The 22,623-nt window shown below is 34.9% G+C and overlaps 5 protein-coding genes, 1 non-coding gene and 1 pseudogene across 7 annotated transcripts; 5 read left to right on the plus strand and 2 right to left on the minus strand.

Annotated features, from left to right (window-relative positions):
• Positions 1-6: 6 nt before the first annotated feature.
• LOC115240884 (nucleolar protein 11) lies at positions 7-2,357 on the plus strand. The gene is made up of 4 exons (XM_029816303.1): positions 7-270; positions 353-884; positions 974-1,998; positions 2,079-2,357. The coding sequence occupies exons 1-4, from the start codon at positions 139-141 to the stop codon at positions 2,205-2,207; spliced, it is 1,818 nt and encodes a 605-aa protein (XP_029672163.1). The 5' UTR covers positions 7-138; the 3' UTR covers positions 2,208-2,357.
• Positions 2,358-2,365: 8 nt separating this feature from the next.
• LOC115240886 (cytochrome b-c1 complex subunit 2, mitochondrial) lies at positions 2,366-4,932 on the minus strand. The gene is made up of 7 exons (XM_029816305.1): positions 4,769-4,932; positions 4,226-4,365; positions 3,954-4,145; positions 3,661-3,877; positions 3,159-3,590; positions 2,861-3,082; positions 2,366-2,664 (listed from the first exon to the last, which is right to left on the minus strand). Exons 1-7 carry the CDS (start codon positions 4,877-4,879, stop codon positions 2,578-2,580), a joined length of 1,401 nt encoding a protein of 466 aa, XP_029672165.1. The 5' UTR covers positions 4,880-4,932; the 3' UTR covers positions 2,366-2,577.
• On the plus strand, positions 4,933-6,210 carry LOC115240888 (28S ribosomal protein S15, mitochondrial). Its single transcript, XM_029816309.1, has 4 exons — positions 4,933-5,279; positions 5,345-5,478; positions 5,561-5,756; positions 5,897-6,210. Exons 1-4 carry the CDS (start codon positions 5,047-5,049, stop codon positions 6,144-6,146), a joined length of 813 nt encoding a protein of 270 aa, XP_029672169.1. The 5' UTR covers positions 4,933-5,046; the 3' UTR covers positions 6,147-6,210.
• Positions 6,211-6,764: 554 nt separating this feature from the next.
• On the plus strand, positions 6,765-8,177 carry LOC115240889 (protein BUD31 homolog). Of its 2 annotated transcripts, XM_029816311.1 has the most exons (4): positions 6,766-6,991; positions 7,070-7,192; positions 7,271-7,497; positions 7,670-8,177. In XM_029816311.1, the coding sequence occupies exons 1-3, from the start codon at positions 6,898-6,900 to the stop codon at positions 7,486-7,488; spliced, it is 435 nt and encodes a 144-aa protein (XP_029672171.1). In that variant the 5' UTR covers positions 6,766-6,897; the 3' UTR covers positions 7,489-7,497; positions 7,670-8,177. The 2 variants fall into 2 exon arrangements, with proteins under 2 accessions (XP_029672170.1, XP_029672171.1); XM_029816310.1 differs by having other exon boundaries at positions 6,765-6,991; positions 7,271-8,177.
• On the minus strand, positions 7,483-18,345 carry LOC115240890. Its single transcript, XM_029816312.1, has 18 exons — positions 18,196-18,345; positions 15,799-17,843; positions 15,606-15,707; positions 15,251-15,529; positions 14,839-15,177; positions 14,492-14,704; positions 14,269-14,415; positions 13,797-14,189; positions 13,486-13,726; positions 13,277-13,403; positions 12,951-13,194; positions 11,193-11,475; positions 9,761-11,045; positions 9,183-9,589; positions 8,797-9,083; positions 8,303-8,715; positions 7,984-8,114; positions 7,483-7,904 (listed from the first exon to the last, which is right to left on the minus strand). Exons 2-18 carry the CDS (start codon positions 17,832-17,834, stop codon positions 7,569-7,571), a joined length of 7,263 nt encoding a protein of 2,420 aa, XP_029672172.1. The 5' UTR covers positions 17,835-17,843; positions 18,196-18,345; the 3' UTR covers positions 7,483-7,568.
• An 860-nt stretch (positions 18,346-19,205) lies between these two features.
• Positions 19,206-19,297, plus strand: Trnai-uau. Its single transcript is given in 2 exon segments — positions 19,206-19,243; positions 19,262-19,297. It is a non-coding gene; the product is annotated as a tRNA-Ile (tRNA).
• Positions 19,298-19,608: 311 nt separating this feature from the next.
• On the plus strand, positions 19,609-22,581 carry LOC115240974 (annotated as a pseudogene).
• Positions 22,582-22,623: the final 42 nt, after the last annotated feature.

A 22,623-nucleotide genomic window follows, 5' to 3' on the forward strand; every position in this document is an offset into this window, starting at 1 on the left:
GTGTCGGTAAAAAAGCGCTTTGCAAATACATATAGCGACTACTCGGCACGTGTGCTCTTGTCTCTCTTCATTTCTCCTGTAAACGACAAACGCTCTATCTCTCTGGCTCTATGTTACGGCAAAGAAGTGTTTACGAGAATGGCGAAACTCAATTCATATTATACGCTGTGTCCACTCATCGACCAGCAGAATTTATTGGGTGTCGAGAAAGACAAGGAACCGGGTTGTGCGATAGTGACTCTTGGCAGAAACATAGTTATACGATATAAAGTTAGATATTAGCTAACACTTACTGTATTTTAATTGTTAATTCATCTGTGAATCGTTTTAATTGATTCGTATGTATTTGCAGCTGCAAGACTTGAAGCAGATCAGCAGCTGGTCGAGCAAGGAAAGATTGACGACACAAGTCATCTACGACAAATCTAAACAGCGTTATGTTGCTGCCTTCAATGAAAGAAAGGTACGAGTTTGGTCGGAAGAGGAGGCAGACTTAAACAACGTGAAAGGATACAAGTTTCAGTCGCCACTCCACGCTATTCTACAATACGGCGACCTGCCACCTATTCTGGTTCAGCAGAATGGAGCTACTGCTTCTTTAGAGTGGGCAATTGCAAATAGAAAGACATGGACAAGCAAGGGTATAACCAAAGCTAAAGAAAAATTATTGGATTGTCAATTGATACATTTAAATGGGAAGACAAGTTTGTTTTGCTTAACAAAGATAGAGGAGATTTATAACTATGTAATAGTTAAATTGGAGGATGTTACTTGCTTGGAAAGAGTAGATACCATCAAGAGGATAGAATTAAAACGAAGATCAGAGGATCTTGTGGGCCATGCGGTAATACACTACAAGAACAATGCGTATCTGTTAACTTTATGTATGTGTGATCAATTGTTACATGCAAATTTTAATTATTCTTTTTTTTTATGGTAAGATGTATCAATCGATATTGTTAAATTATTTCAGGGTCGCACGGTAGATTGTACAGTCACTTCTTGACAGGGACGTCCTCCGATCCAGAATCTAGCAAGCTGATCAGTGTAATTACCAATATCAACACAAACTATCCTGTGGTCATGACGCACTTGAATGAAACAACTATAGCGGTTTACGGTGCCGATGTTACGGACGAGGGCGCCATACTAATGATATACAATGTACAGTTCAAATTGGTACAAGCGGCGCAAAAGCTGAAGCTTTACACTAAGGACGCCAAGCTCTGGAAAGTGGAGGACAAATTGTTGCTTGCGGCAAACAGACACTTGGCTGTTGCTCCTTATCATCTTGCACCGCAAAGAATAGCTGCTATGCTGGGCTCCTCCTTGCGCTTCAAAAACGACGAAAATGATGCGGACGATATCGTTGTGATACAAGAAGCGACAGTGGCTCAATGGGACAAGTGCCAAAAGCGAACGAAGCACTCGGCGATAGGCCGAATACCTTCAAATATCTCTAAACAAATCCACACTTATTTGAACGAGGGATGGAGCGACGCTGTGATACAGGAGACGTTGATCCCATCCCTGACGGAATCTAACGACGTCGCGTCGATTCGCTGGTGTCTCGACACATTTAAAGATTTGCCGGAAAAGTTACTGGTGCATCTTTTGGCATTTGCCTTGAATCGTCCAGACAAGATATTCGTTCCTGTACAAAACGGTACTACCGATAGTGTATCAAAAGCTAATAATCCTTACTCGAGAAACAGTTTTCTAGATAAAATATTTAGTATCAGTTATTCTAGTGCGTCTTTGTTACCTCACTTGAAAACCGGTTTAACTTTCGACGAAGTGCTTAAACTGTTGGAATATTTAATGCATAAGTTGAACGAAGAAATGGACTCGCTTGACAATAATTTGGAGCCAAGTGATCAGCAACTATACGAGTGGTCCTGTATGCTTCTCGATTCTCACTATCAACATTATCTATTATCACAAGATGCACATGTTTTAGAGCTTTTCAATAAGCTAAATTCCATCTTAGAAGAGCATGTAAGTGTGTCAAAATTATTCTCCATATGTATAATATTCTATCATCTTCTATATTTAATAGAGATTACTTTAATTATTAGTTTCAGTTCTTGCAAGATCTCGAGAATTTGAGGCCCATAATAGAAAGGACCAATAACGGAAAATCATTACGATCTTCTTCAAGAAGACACAATAAATTTTATTCTATAGAAGAAATAAAACTTTATTAAATTATAAATTAAATATATGAGAGATATGCACTCTTTCATCCAATATAGATAAAGTGTACGAAGATGTACTTTTTATACATATTTTTCCATTCATTTGAAGCCATAGATGTAAATTATATAAACGCTACTGAAAAATAATTAACACACAAAAAATTTCCGTGTTCCATTTTTTATCATCTTATTTTATATATCTTCTCTCTTTCCATATTGGAAGTAAATAAGATATCTAAGGCAGATATCGAACTATGCGAATTACAGCGATGTTATCTTTTTATTAATATCGCAGGTAGATTCTACACTTTTTCTAAACTGGACAGAAGATTTAAAAATCAGGAATTTACAGATACTGTCCAGATTTTCGACATTACATCTACTTTAATTCATCGACATAAGGAACGTTGGATAGATCTCCAATTGCGGCCAGCGACAATTTTCCGCTACAGAGTTTCCCGGCAACCTGAAAACCGTAAAGGAATAAAATTGTTTGTATTTGTTGATCGTAAATATATATTATATAATATATATAAATTGTATATACGGGAAATCGGACTAGAGAAAAATATTTCTTCTAAGACTGTGCAAAAGAGGATAAATTGTATACAAAAATCTCAGGTTAACAAATGATATTGTGGGAAATGAAATCTGAAACGTACCGATTTGACATCGGATGCCGTTACTTTTTCCACTTCCGCAACGAGAGCAGACGGCTGGTACACGCGGTTTTTGAGAATTGCTTGCTGTCCCAGATTCTCCAAAAGCGCAGGCTCATTATTCGCTGCGTATAATATCTCTGCTTTCAACGTAGTCTTACCGCGAGCGATATCAGCATCGGAGAGCTGCGGCGATCTCAGATATGCAGCAGCAGCTTTAGTTATCTACGAAACATTTTTTTTCGTATATGTGTACCAGATAAAAAATTATTTAAAATTCATCTTTATGAGCAATACATACAGAATCGACGCAATTGGGTACAGAAGACAAAACGAAACCAAATAGTCCAGAATCGCTGTAGGAGGCATTGAATGATGCGATGGCAAATTGGTCAGTGCTTGCCGCGCTGGATATCTCTCTCTGCAATGGAGACACGCTTGAGCCCCATTTTACACGCGGACCAGAACAGACTGCTCTCTGCAGGATAGCGTAAGCGAGAGCATCTTTCTCCTTGTTCAAACCCGCGGCTTCAACAGCTACCGCTACAGTGGACAACTCGGAGGATCGTTCCTTGCGAATTTCCCCTCCGTGATACTTGGCGGTTTCCGCGGCATTATCACCCGAACACACTTTCAGATTCGAAGCGAACTGAGATATGTCCGATAGCGGCACGCCTGTTGCAACAACCGCGCAATTGCAGCCGGTGAACCAGGTGTTGACAAAATGTTGTAACTGTAAAGAAAAACTTGTTCCTTACACTATATATTAGTATGCGACATTACATATAGCTTATCATACATACACTTTCTGTATTTATCTTTCCAAGTTGTCTCTTTGGCGAATACAGGGAGTACCCTAATCCAGTGCGGTAGGCTGCTTTGTGTAACAATTCCATTACACGGGTTGTTTCAGGTATCATGGACAATTCATAGCGCAGTCTGGGTAGCTGATCGGCTATTTCCCATGGTTTGAACACTTGCTGTGTGGCGACATCCTCCAGGAAAGTCAAAGCTTTGTCTCTTACATCATATAATACAAGAATATAAATGCTTAGAATTACTTAATAAGTACATATTTTAATAAAGTGCTACCTACAAGTTATTTCTTGTAATTTGTAATGTGTAAGCAATACTTTCACGATCTGTGGTAGTAACTAAATTTCCACCAAGTTGTTGGATATTTCTGGTTATCCCAAAGGTGGTCGATCTACAAGTACTTAAACCGGCAGCAATACGAAGATGATGTGTTATACCTTGGGTGTTGTATGTCTCATTGCGCGAGCCAGCTCTAAATATAAAAACAATTGTAAGAAAAAAATCATTTTACCCAAGGCAACTGTACTAATTATTAATTTATTATTTTCATACCTGAAGATAATGGATACTTGAGCGATGGGACTATTATTATCGAGTGCAGCGACAGTTACCTTATTACTCGACAAAACCTGAAGTTCAGGAACTGTCGTGCTGGAGCACTGAGCTGCTGCGGCAGCTGCATAACGCCTTACCTAACAAATGTTAAAGAAGTATATTTAAAAAAAAACATAAAATGTAAAATCATAAAATATTTGAAGAATGTAATAGCTTAAAGTTCTTTCATTTATGCAAAGACATTATACAGTTATAGAACGTTTCAATGAGACAAGACATGGGTATAATTGCACAATTGTGAAATGTAGCACAATTGAGTTTTGAAAATAATTTCGAGTTCGATGAGATGATATTTACAATCATTTTTGCTGCAAAATTATTTCGAGCGATTTAAAATTGTCACACAAAGTTAGCACATACGTATAGTTTTTCAACGATTTACATAACATCTGTATTACAGGCAAAGTAAAGGGTGAATGATATGATATCCGGCAAGATATGCATGATCATCGAGATATGCGCTCATAAAGCTTGCCATACCGTAGAATTACGAAGGACGGGCGACCGTACAGCGGAGCAGGCCATTTTTCGTGCCTCCCGTAATAACAGAAGAGCAGACCAGACAGACGTAGACGGCCGACACGGCACCATTAACCGCACACGAGAAAACGCCGATAAATCGGAACCCGTCCGATTTGGGTTTGAGTCTCCGCTAAATGGGGTTTGAATCACGGCTAAATAAGTTCGATCGATGGTGGCAAATAGGTTATAAATTGCTGGCTGGAATTTAAGCAAGTCAAAGTAATAAAAGAACCAACATGATGAATGTAATAATAAATAATTGCAAACGAACAGTCGCAAATTTATTGAGAGATGCTGGTAATCTTTCGAGAAGGAACGCTACTACTGTAACCGACTATAAAATCACCTGGACACGACCTGAACCAGTCTCGCCTCTTTCGCCTGAAAAAAGTGGCGATAAGGGATTAAAAATTGAAGTCAAGCCAACAGATATTGCCAGAGGTTACGCGGAATCATCTGAATTGAAAGAGTAAGTACTGATATAATTAATAAATACATTCTAACTCAATGTGTTATTATGTCTAATGTTTTTAGTGCCAGCGACATGGTTAAAAAAATGTTCACCTTACAATTCCTATATCCTGATAAAACAAAAAGCATGAAGCAGGCGAAAATTCTGGATTTGGTAAAGAGGCATGAATTTGATAGGGCATCGCCAGAAGTTCGAAGTAATATACAACTCTAATAAATAATATTCGTTATTGTGAAATAAAAAAATAAAAAGTATCATCTACTTCTTTTACTTTTCAGTTGCTAATTTCACTATCCGAATACTTGAGTTGCAAGAGTATTTAAAAGAACATCCCAAGCATTCAGCAGCAAAAGTTCATTTGAAAATAGCGATTGATAGGCGAAAAAAATGGTTGAAACATTTGCGAACCTGGGATTATAGACGTTTTGAATGGGTTTTGGAGAAACTCAATCTTGTTTATACACCATTACCCGAGTAAGAAAAAAGACTTTTATTAAATAACAATACTTTCCTCTATATATTTTTTGAGATATTTTACACACATATATATTATATAATTGTAGAAATTTTAATTTTCTATATATATATATATATATATAAAATTCTTTTCATAGGCCACCATTGCAGATTACTAGAAAAGATTCTTTAAGACGTTTAACAGAAAAGCATTGTGACAAACTCAAGCAGGATAAATTAAACATTTACAAAAAGGAATTGAAAATGTTACAAAAGCAGTTTTATGTAGAGAAGGCGGAGAAGCTTGCGTTTATTAGGGAGGAAGAATTAACATGTGGATTACAGCCATCAGTGAGTGAAGAGGATGTTGCAAAAGCTAAGGAAAAAGCAAAGGAATACCAAACATAAATATATATTTTTACTATATTATAATTTAAAAACGACATACGAAATTAAACGATTTACGAGATATTTATATCATTGTCAGTATATATACTTTTAAATCATTTTATACTTTGTCAATTCCATCTAATGATTATACATTTGTTTGCATCATTTGAAATTTACAATAATCAATTTATTATAATAATTTGTCATATTAAATTTGATGAACGCGAGGTCCTGCTTATTCAAAGTAATTCTTAATTGACAAACTTATTAAAGATTGTTCTCTGTCATTGAGTTAACGTTTATTAAGCAAATCTCATTAGACATTTAATTTTTAATTAATTTTAATTGCTACATGTTACATTTAATGAAAAACTTTAATAACAAAACTTAATATCTTTGCTCTTATTCACTTTAAAAATTTATTTTTTTAAAGCGTGGAATGTAATATACATTTAAACCTAGGAGTTGATGCCATATCAATATTTAGTTCCTTCAGACGACTACTTTTTAGAGCGCGCCACAAGCGAGGAAGCATTTTATTGAAGTGCTCCGAAACGCGTCCCAAGATTGACCAATCAAAACAAAGAGATTTTTGTCCTTTTATTCCGATTAGCCAATCAAACGATTGTAATATCAAGAGTCATATACATTACACATCATCGTGAATACACAAGAATTTGAAGTATCCAAGATGGTGATCACTTTATAAAATATTTGAAAGCATAATATATTTTTACTAAAAGAGAAATATTATAAAGTAGAACAAAGCATGCCGAAAGTACGACGAAGCAAAAAACCGCCTCCGGATGGCTGGGAGCTGATCGAACCAACTCTGGAAGAATTGGAGCAAAAGATGCGCGAAGGTAAGTTTGCTTTGTAAGGTTAAGCATTTCAAATTTTGACGAAGAGAATGTTTTTTAAGACAATTTATTTTGTTGTAGCCGAAACGGAGCCTCACGAAGGCAAAAGAAAACAAGAATCTTTATGGCCGATATTTAAAATCCACCATCAGAAGTCTCGTTATATATACGATTTATTTTATAGAAGAAAAGCAATAAGTCGCGGTGAGTTGTAATATAATTCTGACATTTAATTTTAATTAAAAACCGCATCTCTCTGATTTCTTTGTATTTTTATTTCAGAATTGTACGATTATTGTTTAAATGAAAATATCGCCGATAAAAACTTAATTGCCAAGTGGAAAAAGGTCGGATATGAAAATTTATGTTGCTTACGATGCATTCAAACAAGAGACACGAATTTTGGCACAAACTGCATTTGCAGAGTGCCAAAGGGTAAACTGGAAGAAGGCCGAATAGTAGAATGTATACATTGCGGTTGCAGAGGATGTTCAGGTTGAATGTTTCCTGTGCGTAAGGCACTTTCCGTTTATTTACAGAATTACATTGCGTCTTGTGTAATAAAAATAACTCTTGTATCTCATTTAACCATTAAACTCCATTTTTTGTACTCGGTAAAACGGGCGGCAAAGAACAGCGGCGTTTGCACACGCCAATCATATGTGACACATTTATTTTCAGATTCGATATTCACTCGCAATATGTGAGCATTTTTTCGAAAAGCTGAGATCATAATGTTCGTACCAAAACACATTCTTGGCAGGCGCATCAATTTCTCGTTACCATCCATGAAGATCTTTCCACAAGATGTGATCATCAATGATGCTGTTCTTTTTAAAGTGTCGTGACTGTCTCGTGGATTGTAAACCAATGCGATACCTTCGTCATTATCTCCTTCGGGCGAAACTTCTAAGAACTGTATAATAGATATTATAGGTAAATTACACAACAAAACCGAAAAATATAAATAATAAAAATCTGTTGCATGCAATCACCTTGAACTCGATTATGTGATTCGCATCAAACTGAGGACCATGTGAGAACAATGTGCTTATAGTGTCTGTGAGTTTTGCAGCCGTTTTACCATTATTAGTGATCATATAATGTTTATTATCAAGTTCCCAGCCTGCAATTGTAAATGATTTTTACATTATTATATTAATAAAACACGAAACAATTCTCGAAGTTATTCATCTGTTAGCTCAAGTTATACTATATAAAAAAAATCAAACTTATTTTGTAGTTTTCATATATCAAAAAAAAGTTTTAGTTTTAATACAGAAATTATACATTTGCACATTTCTTTGTACATACTATATGGTGGTATAGAAGTCCTTGCAATATGATGTACACTTCTTGCTACATTGTCTGCTTGTATTCTGACTCTAAGTGTGACTGGCTGATTAACAGGTATATTTCTGACAAAGCAAAAAGTCTCAGATCCTTTATACACCGTCTCAAACTCGCACGATGTTGGATTGAGAATTTCCCCGTTCACCTTCTCTACGATAAATGTTTGTTCCTCGGTAGTGTATTCGGGATTAGTTATGTGCCATTTGACGAATAAACCCGCCGGTCTCTCCTCGATGTTCGTTATCTGAACAGGTACCGTACGAGAAATGCAACCGAGCTTCGATATTTGTTCAATGATCTCTTCTTTATAGGAGTTTAATGGACGATCGAAATTTATATTTGGAAGCTCCTCGGAGTACGGTACTGCCGGTATCCTTGACAATAATTTAAATAACGTTTACGTTAGTATAAAATTATCTCGATAATCTTTCTATTATAATCGTGAATACACTTACCTGCCTATATCATTACTAGCAGCAATTATCTTTTCAAATCTGTTTGTGCTATATCGATGTGGATGCTGTATATTTTCGCTCATAGATATAATGTTTTGCGCATTTTGTATCTGTGCCTCCACCTCCCTTCTACAAGCTCTCAGCGGTATTAGACTTTCATGCTTGTGAATCTCTGCTTCCAATATCAATTCTTCGCGTCTCTTATTGATTTCATAGCACACATCATCTAGTAAAGATTGAAATGTTCCGTCTATATCTTTTAACGTTTTCATCATACTATTTTCTATCTGATAAAACAATTTCTTCATGTTATTGTAGTTACTAAGTGTAAAAGCAAACATCAATTTTGATGAAACAAAATCAATATATTCTAAGAATATATTTACCTGTTGATCAGCATTGTCAAGATCCTTTAATTGATAATCCAATTTTGTTATGTATTCTTGCACAGATTGTATAATGCCTTTGATATCCTCTTCTACATTTTGTGACAGTACTTCTTTTTGTGTAAAAATACCTTCTGCTTCAAGCTGTGCTACATTTGTATCATAATTCTTATCGTTTTGTTCATATTGATTTAACTTTTTCAATGTGTATGTTAATCTCATCAAAAGTTCTTCCTTTTTCGTCTTTTCATTGCCGTTATTAGATATCACAGAATTCTTGCTAGGATTTGGTATTAACGGTTTTATCATATATTTGTCTAATAATTCATCACGATTGTCAACTTGTTCTATTTCCGACTTATCTGATATGCTTTGATTGGTCAGTGCTTCTAAAATTTGTTCCATATCTGAAAAAATGTTCAATGGTTTAAATTAATATTAATAATTGCAAAATTTTCTCTGATACAAAATTCACATAAATATACATATAAGTATTAACATTTCGTAAAAATTACATTGAATTTCCTACATTAATTACAGACATTGCTTTATTAAATTGTGCCAAGAATATTTTGCATAGTAATCATTAGTATCAGCTTGGACTTCTTTCTCGGCAAAAGTTTGAGTTTGCTGATTGTTTAATATTAAATATCTTTTCAATCTTTTTTCTAAATACTTTGCTGAATGATCTTGCAATTTAGTGCAACCTGTTTTATTATTGTCAATTTGAATATTGTTCTCGTTATAATTTTTAGTTGGTGTCAGCAACATGCCATTCCAATAATCTTGATCATTATAATTGATAGCACACAAAGATGCTTGTGTACTAGTTCCTATAATTTGCCAAGAATATTTTATGTTGCATATTTTGTATGCAGACATATTGCTTTTTGTATCAGTATCATTCAGCAAATCTTGTAACAAGCTGTATGATGTTTGTGTGCTTGTCCCAATAGCTTGCCAGGAATATTTTATTTTACAATCGTAAGGCTTTCTGCCATACCATTCCATATTTTTTATTTCACGTTCATTATTATATTCTTTTCTCTGAGAGGATGGCATCCAACTATCTGTTTCCCATGAATATTTAATGTTACGTATGATTTCATATGGATCATATGGACATTTGTGATGATTTTCTGTTGCATATTCTATGATTCTATTCCTTTTTTTATTAGCAGGAATTTCAATAATATCCTGCATCTTGATTGAACCGATGTTGTCAGTGGAAGAACAATTTATATTGGATTTTAAATGAGATTGTGAAAAATGTGACAAGTTATTTTCTAACGAATTATCATTCTCATAATGTAACACATTTATTTCATATTCACTGTTATTAGGTTGCAAATAATTCGATACCAATCTAGATACCAACTTCCTATTTTCAATATTTGCAAATGTTTTCTTGTTTTCAAGTTTGAAACTAGGCACTGATAATAATGATACTGTGGAAATAGTGCCTGTAAAATCGTGGAAGGATTGACTTTGTAACGATATAATTGATGGTTTGCTTATTTTAATATTGCTAATATTGTTAATTGGTGTTTCCATCTTTGGCAAAACTACAGATTTGTCTTTATATCTTAATTGATTTTCTCTGATTTGTGACAAATCGCACTTTCTTGACAGTTTTATGGATTTTGAACTTGTCTTGTGCAAATTTTCGTCCTTTTTTGATGGTTGTAATTGCATTGTATTAGGAAAATGTAACATATTACTTTTTTTCTTGCAGGACAATCTCTTCAAGGGGCATGAATTTTGCACAATACTTTTTTTCTTGATATTTTGAGAGTTTGTTTTTCCAGGAATAGTATATTTTGTACTTTGATTTCTGAGTTTCCAATAATTGAGCCTTTTCACCTATATAGTTTCAAGTTTGAAATATAGACTAATTGAGATATTTTTAGCAAAATTTTTCTAATATCTTTTAAGATAATTTGAAAATATATATAATGAAAAAAAGAAAAATACATTTTTCAGAAAACACAAAAAGATATTTTGATTGACCTCAAGTAAGTTTTCCAAAGGATTATACAATGTATGCGATGGTGTTTCCGAGAACAGCAATGCAGGATTATTTCTGTAGTCTTGTGCCAATAGAATTTGATGTTTATTTTCTGACAAGGGAATGTTAAAGCTCTGCTTAAAGGGTACAGATTTTATAACAGGAATCATTACATCTCTGGTATGCAAGATTACATCTGGTGTAATCATTCTTTTTCTCTGTGGATTAGCAACTTTTGTACGTCTGCCTGTTATCAGAACTTGGTCACCCATGTTGAATACTCTTCTATGATAAAGGATATATTATATCAAAGCATGTTTTAAGTAGTAAATATATTTTTTCAATATATATTTAATGTTTCTCATAACATCCTTATTGTGTAACCTAGATAAAAATTCAAGACATTTAAACATCAAAAACTAAATGCAGAATCAAAAACATTTTTTCTTTTCAATACGTTTGCATCCTATAATTCTCAAAATATATATAGTTGATGAAAAAGCTTATCTAAAAAGCATAATCTAAAATCTTTTAACGACGCACGTTAATATTCCTTAATTAAATCATTATATTTCGACGTATGTATTATGTCAAAAGTAATGATTTTGATTACGAAAAGAAAATTTCATAAATTCATCGTGCATTTTTAAAATTCATGTAGACGATTCATACGCGAGAAAAAAAAGATCGAGGAAAATATATATTGGGATATATACATATATAGTTTTAATATACTCACAGAATTTGGAGATTAGCTTGGAGATAAATAAAAAAAATCCAGAGATCTGCGTGGCAAGAATTGGCGATACACAAGAAAAATTTGGAGAGTGAATAATATTTTTGCCCAAAGAGATTATAACATTTGAAATGCACGCGTAATTGCGACTCTCCACGGGCGATGCATCTTGTTGCACTGATTCGTTCTAAATATAACCAACGCGGACATGATATCACACGGTATGAAATAGATAGACAATCACCGCGCATATCTCGTTCGCGTAATATTTAAATATATTACAGATTTATTACATATCATTTACGTTAATTATACGTTATATTTCTTTATATATATCTATTCACATAAATATCAAGAAAGTGGATTTAAACTCTTAATTTATATACATGGGTTTTTATATATAGCATATATTATTCATATTTATTATACTAGAAAAATCATAAATACTCATATATATATTATTACATTTATATGATAAAGTACATTGTCATTGCATTATATATACACATTTTGTATTATATTTGAACATTATTATACAATCCATTATCACACAATCCTCCCTGATATTAGATTAAAATCAAAATCTAAGACATAATAACTATACACAAGAAATAATAATAATAACAATGTATATGTGAAGAAGCAGAAAAGTTACATGCTAATATTGTAGTTTTTGATATTTTTTTTAGACAATTTTAGCTCACTTTATCTCGACTAATCCATGATAAATATATTCATATGTAATTTTGCGAAAGAATCTCATTTAAAACTTTATCAGGATCTAAATTTTGTATCACAAATGTTCGCAAATATTCGCGCTAGATAATGTAAATATATATTCCAGAGAATGTATTTTACAAATCCTTCACTATAAAACTGTTTTATATGTAATAGAACATGCACTAAAGTACATGTTTGTAATTAAAGTTTTATAGGGAAATATGTAAACTGTGCGAAAATCTTCTTTTTGAGAAGTTTTCGTTAATTTTGTCTCTTTAAAAGTTGATCAATTTGCGTTTTGTACATTTCCTTAATGTCCTGTAGATCCAATCGCAATTCCTGATTCTCTTCAACTTTTTCGCCATACATTTGCAACAGTGCGTCATATCTGGTTTGTGTCTCTCTGAGGTTTTCGTTAAGTGCCTGCGTTTCCGCGACTTTTATATTCAAATCTTCGATCTTTAAAGTTAACGTTGCCAATTCCGAATTCAATGCATCTCTTTCTGTGTTCCGTCGAGACAAGTCCCACTGAAGTTGCTGTATTTCACCTGCAATGATAATAAAATAAGATCATAATTGGTAACAGATAAAAAAAAATAGCAAAGATTGTCGATATTATTAAATACTTACCATCTCTCTGTTTCAGTTGTGCCTGTAAATTTTCAAAGATCGACGTACTGCTTGAGCCTGCTCTGATGCTTTCGTAAGGCATTGGGGGAAATCTTCCAGAGCTATTATCAAATACTGAATCGTTAAACTGAAAAAAAAAAAAATTTGGATAATAGGAATATAGGTATGAGCTATCAATCCCATAATATTGTAATAACATTTATACATACAGCCGGCCAGGCACTATTCGCGCTACTAACGGATTCTTGTCCTATACTGAGAGTAGGACTATATCGTGATTCCTCATCAGTATTTTGCTGCTGTTCCAATAAAGCGTTATTTCTTCTTCGTTCCGCCTCGGTCGCTGCTTTCTCCACAGCTAATTTATTTTCTAATGCATTTATTTCTCTTTTTAATTCTTGCACATAATCGGAATGAGTCTGCTCGAGAATTTTTATTTTGTCTTGATGTCTGCAATTTGAACATGTTATAAATTTGATATAATTTCATCTTAATGTATTTATATTTTCTAAATACTTACTGCTTATTTTGCTCAGACAATCTTTCAATTTCTTCTTTTAATTTATCATATGCTTCTTGCAACTTTGCCTTTTCTTTCTCTTTTAAATTGAGCTTTGATTCTAACTGCGACTCTTTGGACTTCAAATTGATATTCTCTTCTCTTAAAAGACGATCCATTTCCATTAAATTTTCGACTTTTGATTGTAATTCAATATTTTTCTCCGACATAATCTTCTCCTGTTTCATGAAACTATTAGATTTATATATTAAGTTTGCTTGAAGTTGTTCCAATTGCCTTAATAGAGGTTTTGTTGCTACTGAGACAGATTCAGACAACTCTTCACTCCTAGCTTCTGCAGCTTCTAATCGTTTAAGCAACTCGCTGTTTTCATGTTTAAGAAACTCTTCCCTCCTATATCACAAAAAGATAAATATTGTATATTTAAAATCGAAACATTATTTATATAATCTCTAGTATACAGGATATTTACTTGACATGAGCTTCCTCAGCTTGACGATATTTCAATTTTAAATCTTCCAGTTGTGCAAACAGTTGACACGATTCTCCCGCATTATCCACGGCTTCTTTCAATTCCTCCTCCATAGTTAGCAATGTTTCTTTTGTTTCTGCCAACTCTCTATTATACAGAAATTTTTATTACATATACAGCATGTATTTTATACTTTAGATAATTGATTGATATCTTTACTCACACTTTTGCAGCATCCAAGCTTTTCTTATAGGCTTCCATTTTATGTACTATATTGTCCAATTTTTCTTGCAATGTTAATATCTCTTTCTCTTGCTTCTTCGTTTTTGCTGTCAGTGTATGAACGGCTTCTATTTGACTGCGCTCCACTTCCTCCTTTGCGTGTAACGATCGTTTTAATCTTTCCAATTCTGTATTCTGCTCCTCTATTTGCTCTCTGAAAAAATGATTGTGAATAGGAAAAAATTACTTTATTGATTAATTATGAATAATTGCTCTTCCTATATATATTTGCGCTTTTCCTTTACAATTAAAATCGATAAAATAAAAATAAAAATTTAATCGAAATACTTTTGACTCTTTATCGTTGCATCGGTCTCTTTCTCTTTCACCCGCAACTTTTTTATGATGTTGCAGTGTTGAAGTTGTTGTTTACTAAGTTTTTCGCCCTCTTCACGAAGCTCTTTTATGATTTCATCCTTTTCAGCGTTTATATTAGACATTTCCTGTGACGACAAACGCGATGCTGCTTCTAACTTTAACTGATCTAAATTTTTCCTCAATTGATCGCGTTCTCTTATAGCTTGTTGAAATTTTCTCTCCAATGCTGATAAACGCTGTGTATATTCATCTGTGATTTGATTTATGTTTTGATTCTGTTCCACATGTTTCTCGCAATTTTCGAGTTGCCTGTAAAAAAGATATTTATTCATAATACGTTATTTAAGTTTCGTATGAAGGTTTACAGCTACCACAATCTTACTTCATTAGATTTGCATTTCGCTCATGTAGTTCCATGTTTATTCTGCTCACGTCAATCAACTTTGATTCTCTCGCTTCCAAAATCTCAGTCATCTCCTGCACACGTTTCAATAACTTTTCGATCTCCATATTCACTTCATCCGATCCTATGCTGATCTCGCTTAATTCCCGTGAATGACCTCTGGTCTTTAAAGTTTTCGTTAGCAAATCACTGCCTTTAGCCAATTGCAACTTTGCGGGACTCTGTCGCGATTGAGTCGAACTTGAATCACCGTTTGGACTATTAGCACAAACCGTGTTTTGATTATTTATATTCTAAAGAGATCACATAATAAAAATACATAATATTAATATACCTGGATATTATTTCAATGTCGCTCGATGTTGTGGTTTCCAATTCGTCTCCGCTTGTATGACCACTGGCCTGATCCGAGCCGATTTTTACCAGATCGGAACGACTGTAAAAGAAGTAGATTTTTTCTTTTTGCAGAAGAATTTAATTTGAATAATTACGAATATATACGAATCGAATAATATACTCGAATATACCTTTCTGATGATATTGGTGAATTTTCTCGCGGTATTTCCGTGCAATGAGTTTCCATATCACTTATTTCACCCTTTTCGACCATAGCATCAGCCAGCATAGTTTTCACATAAGAACTAGCGGTTAAAGGCGTTTCTAAGACTTTGGGGCTGTCATTCGTGCAAACCAATGTCGCATTATCGTCCAAACTGCTCTGGAGCAAGGTTCCTTCTCCGCTCGAATCGGTAGATACTAAATATTGATCGGCATTACTCTCGATCATCATCGTATCCTCTACGTTTTCAACTTGAGCATAATTGTCAGGGTCTGGTGGTTCTATAGTGGTACTCATCAATTGGGAAAAGGTAGAAACGTCTGGTTTTTCGTTTACTCCTTCTAATTGATGGTCCAATTTGCGGATTGGTTGTGTGGTAATCGGTTCGAGCGTTAAATGCAAATTGTGTTTCTCCTTCAATGAGTCAAGACTCAAATTCAATTTGTTCTCGATGCAAGCTTTCGCCAATGTTTGCCTATCGTCCGGACACGAATCGTGCATCCTTGTGGAGATCTTTACATTCATGTCGGTCAATTCAATCTTGTTTTTAACAGCGTCTAACTGTTGTAATGGCTCAAATACTGTCATGATTGTACCTTCAGAAGCTGAAGTATAGGAATCTTCGGCCAAACTCACTTCGTCCAGCTCCTCCGCGTCTGGTATTACCTCGACGCTTTCCGGGGAAGTTTTCGAGCTGTCTGCCGTTATTTGTGACGAGTTTTTATTCGTATCTAAACTAATACATTGGGAAAATACATTGGGTGACGGTGTGCTATCAACACTGCAAGAATACGAATTGGTATTCAATGTTTTGACTTCTTCCATAGGAGATTCGTATGGAGAGATATCGGATGAAGACGCTTCGGCGAAGTGATCTCTACTCGGCGACTGTAATAACAAGTCTGTGCAGTCTACGCATGGAGTGACACATTCATCCACATCTAAAACAGGAGAGGACTCAGAATTCTTTGGATCTATCGGAGATAAATAAGGACTGCTGTCGCTCTTCCAATCTCCTAGAACTTCCACGGAACTCGGCGACGTTACCAGACTGTCCGGTAATATTTCAACTGATTCGGAATTCACCTTGATGCCAATGAGGGAAGGACTTAAGGAATTAGTAATAGAATTAAGATCCGATTCTGGCGTTGTTGTACAATCTGTGTTAGATTGCGAACCAAGTATTTCCACACTTTCACAGCTCTTCTTATCACTCTCCGAGGAAACTGGGTTGGGTACTTTATGGAACACATTAGTGGAACTCGATGTTTGATTAGTATCATTGCTTTCTAATGTCATCTCATTATGATACTGTTCTTCTTCTTTTTCATCGCTGCTTGTTGTTGAATCATCGTCAATATTATCCGTTGTTGGTGCATAGTACACTTGTTCCAAATCTAAACTGGCACTTTTAATTATATTTTTTTTAGTACTAGTAAAAGCAATATTGTCTAGAGACAATTGTTCTGATATATCAGATTCCAATGCATTTTTATCATTAGATTCTTGAGATATGTTACAATTTATATTTATAGATTCACTGATAGCACTAGAATCTCCTTCATTTTCGGTATGTACAGATTCATCCTTTGTTACCACAGGCTTTGTATCTTTTGTCACCAATTCTTCAGGAACAGAAGTAGAAGATACCATTTCGCATTGTTGTTCATCTTGATTGGCAGTACTTTGCAAGGACTTTGAATGCTTGACAATCTTCCGTACATTGTTATCTATGATTTTTGGAGGCTCAAAAAACGAACCTGTAAAGCTACCCCAAATACTGCTTGAATTTTGTTGTTTTTGTGGATTGCTGTCACATTTGTTAGTTTCCTCTTCATTTTGCAATCCCCAGGTAGCAAAAAAATTCGAAGTTTCATCTACGTGCGATTGAATAACCTTTGGTTCCTCCTCCTTGATATCTAAGGCCTTATCTATAGTCTTCTGAGCTCCCTTTAGAGCAGACTTTGCCAAATTGGCAAATCCCGTAGCATCAAACCAACTCATGTTTTATGCCTAAAAAAAAAAAAAAAAAACAATACATAAATTGCTGGCTCTCTATCTTTCTAGTTACATATATTTTTAATGCAAAAAATCAATCCTTTTAAACAGCATTTGTTATAAACATAAATATTGCTTACATAAACTGTATACAATATTAAATCATAAACAAATTCATATATATTATTTAAATCGACATAAATCTTCGAACGATATAAAATTAATGCATTATACAAGACGTATACACAACATGCAATATTCTCATAATTGTCTACAAACGCTCAGAAACATTGTTTGAGGATGTATTACAATTGCATTGTTTTACGTTTATTCCTCCACATATATTCGTTTATCGCGATCAACGTACATGACATTCTTCAAAGTAACGATCGTGACAGCGAGACACACTCGTATTTTTTTTCTCTCACTGATCGCAGTTGACTTGCGTGTTAACTGTCAAAATGCATTTAATAGCAGTCGACATATTCGTGACGAGTCGTGCGTGATTATGGCAGTGCTGTCAACCTATCCATTCCTCACAGTTTCTGCCAACATATTTATGGCTTCTGCACATAGAACGCGGCAACGGCCAATCATTTTGACGCTTTTCCATAAGAGCGAAGAGTCGATTGGCTATCGCGTCGCCTTTTTGTTGCGCGGCAAACGTTCCGCGTTTTATGTGCAGAAGCCATAATTCGATGTGTGTATCGTACGCTATCATGAGCTTGGTTCTTGGTTTTAATTTTAATAATTCTCCGTAGAATTTGTACGATCCAACGATTACGCGAAAGATGTATTCTATGCACAATGTAAATTTAACGAGTCGGAATATCAAGATCAGCCGTTTGTTTTCCTCGCTCTCGTTTCCTTCCAAAATTTAACATTTTACAAGTATTTTATTTTGCTTTCATATTCTCATTTAGCTGTATCCTTTTATACTCTGCGTTTCTTTTCTTTCTTTCTTCCTTCAAAATTAGAATTTATATCTATTTGATTTTAATAATCAGGAAAGTGCAGGAGATACAGTTAAATTCAATATATTTCGACAGGCATGAATTATTGTCAAAAAGCGCACACGATTATCCACAATTTTTTTTTTTACGGCTATTGTTGCAGATTGACAAATTGTTTATGCGGCAAAATTAATGAATAGGATATCGGGAATAGATAAATAAATAAGTAGCGCAATATGTTAGATGTATACTCGAAGTAAAATTGTATAAAAAATCTCGTTTCTTTTTTAGCTTGACTTTAATAAAAATTATATTCGAAATCTGCGTCGTGCATAGATCGGTCATTCACAAATCAAGCAAAATGCTTGCGATATTATCGATACCACGTCTGAAAAGTCCCGTTCTAGTGGCCTTATTCTCAACAGCTCCAGTGGCGCAATTGGTTAGCGCACGGTACTTATAAGACAGTGTTCGTGAGCAATGCCGGGGTTGTGAGTTCGAGCCTCACCTGGAGCATTTTTTTTTCTCGTCCATGTCGATACCTCGATATATTAATATGCGAATTAATTTAATTGTTTTGCAATTTCTCGCGTTTTAACGGTGCTTACGTGTACGATCAATTATTATAAAATCGTCAAATATATCGATCACAAAGCTTGCAATAATAGAAATCTATATTGTTACAAGATTTCTAATATTATGAGACATATATAAAATATATTATAACACATAATGAAATATTATATTGAAAAGAATGTATAAATAGCGCTTATATTTTATATAATGATATATATACAAATCTAAATAAAATATTTTTTTCAGAGGAAAAAAATTAATGGTGCAAAAAAATATGCATATGTATAACGTTGGCAATATCAGACTGGAAATCTGGAAATGGATGAACCGTGTGATCGTATGCGAGTCACAGAAAGAGAGAGAGAGAGAGAGATGCTTTGACCCAAATTGACCGAGATATGTATAATGGACAGCGCGAGAGGGAGGACGACATATCCCGCCATTATCATTATTAATGGCAGCCGCGTTAAAATCGAGGATGCGAACGATGTTTTATGCTAAGTACTCAATCGTCAACCAAATCACGAAACCTATTAAATGGACCGGCCACCGATATTCGCGTTGATGTTTGTTCATCACGACGCGGGACAATGACCATATCGGGGTCCGGTTTTGTAAAGGTGTGTGTGCTTTAAAAGCCCACCCGCGAATTCATCGGTCATCAGTTGTATTCCGCTATTCAAATTGGAAATGTCTCGACCGTGTTATGATCCGCAGTACAAAACGTGTTTCACACAGGTGATCATCTTGGAATTTTTTAATTGTCTAATTTTTATTCCTAAATTAAAAAAAAATTTTTGCTTTGCGTCTAGCGTTTAAAAACTTAAATTATATTAATAATTATATTATATTGTGAGAGATAATAAAATTTTACATAATACTTTATATACTCAATGTATTCGGTTGTAATATATAATGAACAGCAAAGTAATTTATTAAATTAAATGTGTGTGATTTCAGTATTAATATAAATGTAGTGATTATTGCAGATATATCGATGGCTTTTCTTCATCGGCGCGATATCCTCGGGGAACCTCGCGGAGGGATTAGAGTCTCGGGACGCGGTCTTTGTAAATTTCCATCGCAAATACAACATTTCTAAGGTGGCGTTACTCCACAACGACGGTTATTTACCTCCAGCTTCGATTCCGGATTTCTCTTTGCCGGAGGTAATTGATAATAGAAATGTAGGAACGAACGAGACCAGAAACTATCCTAACGGATTATATCATCCCCCTGACCGGGATTCCTTGCGAGCTCTCACACGCAAGGGTTTGCAAGACATGAGGTATCTGGGGGGCACAGGGTTACAGGCACCCCAACATCATCGTCGACCCACTTTTCCGCAAGGCAAACACTCTCGACAGACTACAACCCAGTCTCCTCTTCCTCCTCCTCCTCCTTCTCTTTCTGCTCTCGGAGAAACACCGGCGTCCTTGGCAAATCGCATCAACGTAGAGGAGATGTCTTGTCAGAACACAGGAGACGAATTGTTCTTCAGGTAATCCAAGACGCTTAGCTCTCTGCAATATGTTTTTTTTTTTTCACACATTCTTTTAAATATAATTTTGCAACAAAACAAGAAAGAAACAAAAAGAGATTAATATAAAAAGCATAACTAAATAGAATAGATTAATTGATCATTAAACTTTAACAAATTTATCATATTTATTCGAGTTTGATTTAGATTATTTCTTACATGTGTATTTACACGATTCGCTATATCATAGAGCATCCATCAAAGCTCCGAGAAACTTGGCTCCGCCGGTGATAGATAACGTGATGCGTGAAACCTGTCAAGCGGTAGCAGTCAGGGATTCTTATCGCATTAATTTTGAGAGGGATCAAGTCTGGGATTGCGGGGTCGTTGATTGTTCCGCGGACGGTAACCGATCGTATTGTCTCGAGCTAAGATTTCCAGTGATTTCCGGTCTACGTTTGAGAGACGACCACAGGGTGACGTTACGATGTAAAACGCAGGATAAGATCGCGTATCGCACGAAGCGGATCAACGTGAAAACTTTGGAAGTGTAAGAAAAATGCGTCATTTATCTTTTGGTGGAAGGCAGCAGAAATGAGCTTTCATCTCTGATGGGAAATGCCGGGTTATATTCAGATATATATGTTGATTTCAGAAAAACGAGAAACGTTCCGAGCATGCTAAACGGCGGTTCTAAGAACGCTCTGGACGTGGATGTGGGACTGTTTAGGAAGACTTACAACTCGGAAAACATTTTCGACACAAGGATACAATCAGGCGGCACTGTCGTTCTCGGCGAAGAGATTCTGCTGCGCGTGTTAGTCAACGGTGACGACGGTAAGCGCATTAGAGTTCTGAGTAGCATGGTGATAGTACCGTACACATTTTTATTCCTTTAGTAAGATAAATGGTGTTTCTGAAACTCCGACAGGGGCTTTGTGTAACTTGTAGTCTCCTAAATCGATAAATTTATCCGCAAAAAGACGCATTACAAAGATATTATTTATACAATTTTAAATTATATAATATACAATCAATATAAAAATTAATCAATATAATCAAGTCAAACATACAGGTGAAAATTAGAATATTGCATAACATCATTAATTCTCTTTTTTTTTTCTCCGCGATTGAATGTTGTAAAATAGTATCTTAATTATACCATTCTATAATTTTTATTTTTACCCTTCCATGTGTTCCAAGGCTGGCGATATTCTAAGATTGGTCAAGTGATGATGCACTATGTGGAAGAGAGACAGCAACAGAAGGTTGTTAACAGTTTGTGGATCCTGAACAAGGATGGTTGCTTAAATTCAGACGTACGCGAGATCTGTCCTCGGGAACAGTACATGGCATCGTCATTGGAGAGCTATCTAATCTTCCAGGCATTCATGTTCGAGGGTATGAAGGAGACTGACGAAATTTCTCTCACCGTGAAGGCGATGGCGTGTTTGGAGCCTGTGGATTGCGTTCTGGATTGTCCTGCCGGTCACATTAGACGCGCCAGGAATGTTCCAGATCGAAACAATACCGTCGAGTGGCAGGATGACATAGTCCTGCGTGTGGTTCTTCCAAAATACGAATCGCGTATCTCGCAAAATTATTATTTAGCGATCTTGTTATTGACAATGGCGTTATTCGCGCTAATCGCATTATTACGGATCATTAAAACTTCGCTTCGTCGAAGAATAACAAAATCCTGAATAATTTCAAATGTTTAATAAAAAAAAAAATAAAATAAAAATGTGTAATGATCACTGCTAGTATATTATGCGGTAAATAGCTT

The sequence above is a fragment of the Formica exsecta genome, unplaced genomic scaffold (assembly GCF_003651465.1).
Source record: "Formica exsecta isolate Colony F162 unplaced genomic scaffold, ASM365146v1 scaffold458, whole genome shotgun sequence".
In the NCBI taxonomy this organism is placed as follows: domain Eukaryota; kingdom Metazoa; phylum Arthropoda; class Insecta; order Hymenoptera; family Formicidae; genus Formica; species Formica exsecta.

What these genes read in the sequence shown, in the direction of transcription:
- LOC115240884 (XM_029816303.1), top strand. Translation starts at nt 139, where the DNA reads ATGGCGAAACTCAATTCATATTATACGCTGTGTCCACTCATCGACCAG. An exon ending in TGCGTATCTGTTAACTTTAT is followed by an intron (nt 885 to 973) that starts GTATGTGTGATC and finishes AAATTATTTCAG; the next exon opens with GGTCGCACGGTAGATTGTAC. An exon ending in ATTCCATCTTAGAAGAGCAT is followed by an intron (nt 1,999 to 2,078) that starts GTAAGTGTGTCA and finishes TTTAATTATTAG; the next exon opens with TTTCAGTTCTTGCAAGATCT.
- LOC115240886 (XM_029816305.1), bottom strand. Translation starts at nt 4,879, where the DNA reads ATGGTGCCGTGTCGGCCGTCTACGTCTGTCTGGTCTGCTCTTCTGTTA. An exon ending in CCGTCCTTCGTAATTCTACG is followed by an intron (nt 4,366 to 4,768) that starts GTATGGCAAGCT and finishes AACATTTGTTAG; the next exon opens with GTAAGGCGTTATGCAGCTGC. An exon ending in CAAGTATCCATTATCTTCAG is followed by an intron (nt 4,146 to 4,225) that starts GTATGAAAATAA and finishes TTTTATATTTAG; the next exon opens with AGCTGGCTCGCGCAATGAGA.
- LOC115240888 (XM_029816309.1), top strand. Translation starts at nt 5,047, where the DNA reads ATGATGAATGTAATAATAAATAATTGCAAACGAACAGTCGCAAATTTA. An exon ending in GAATCATCTGAATTGAAAGA is followed by an intron (nt 5,280 to 5,344) that starts GTAAGTACTGAT and finishes TAATGTTTTTAG; the next exon opens with TGCCAGCGACATGGTTAAAA. An exon ending in GGCATCGCCAGAAGTTCGAA is followed by an intron (nt 5,479 to 5,560) that starts GTAATATACAAC and finishes TTTACTTTTCAG; the next exon opens with TTGCTAATTTCACTATCCGA.
- LOC115240889 (XM_029816310.1), top strand. Translation starts at nt 6,898, where the DNA reads ATGCCGAAAGTACGACGAAGCAAAAAACCGCCTCCGGATGGCTGGGAG. An exon ending in GGAGCAAAAGATGCGCGAAG is followed by an intron (nt 6,992 to 7,069) that starts GTAAGTTTGCTT and finishes ATTTTGTTGTAG; the next exon opens with CCGAAACGGAGCCTCACGAA. An exon ending in AAGAAAAGCAATAAGTCGCG is followed by an intron (nt 7,193 to 7,270) that starts GTGAGTTGTAAT and finishes TTTTTATTTCAG; the next exon opens with AATTGTACGATTATTGTTTA.
- LOC115240890 (XM_029816312.1), bottom strand. Translation starts at nt 17,834, where the DNA reads ATGAGTTGGTTTGATGCTACGGGATTTGCCAATTTGGCAAAGTCTGCT. An exon ending in CTTTGGAAAACTTACTTGAG is followed by an intron (nt 11,046 to 11,192) that starts GTCAATCAAAAT and finishes GAAACTATATAG; the next exon opens with GTGAAAAGGCTCAATTATTG. An exon ending in GACTTCTATACCACCATATA is followed by an intron (nt 8,115 to 8,302) that starts GTATGTACAAAG and finishes TTACAATTGCAG; the next exon opens with GCTGGGAACTTGATAATAAA.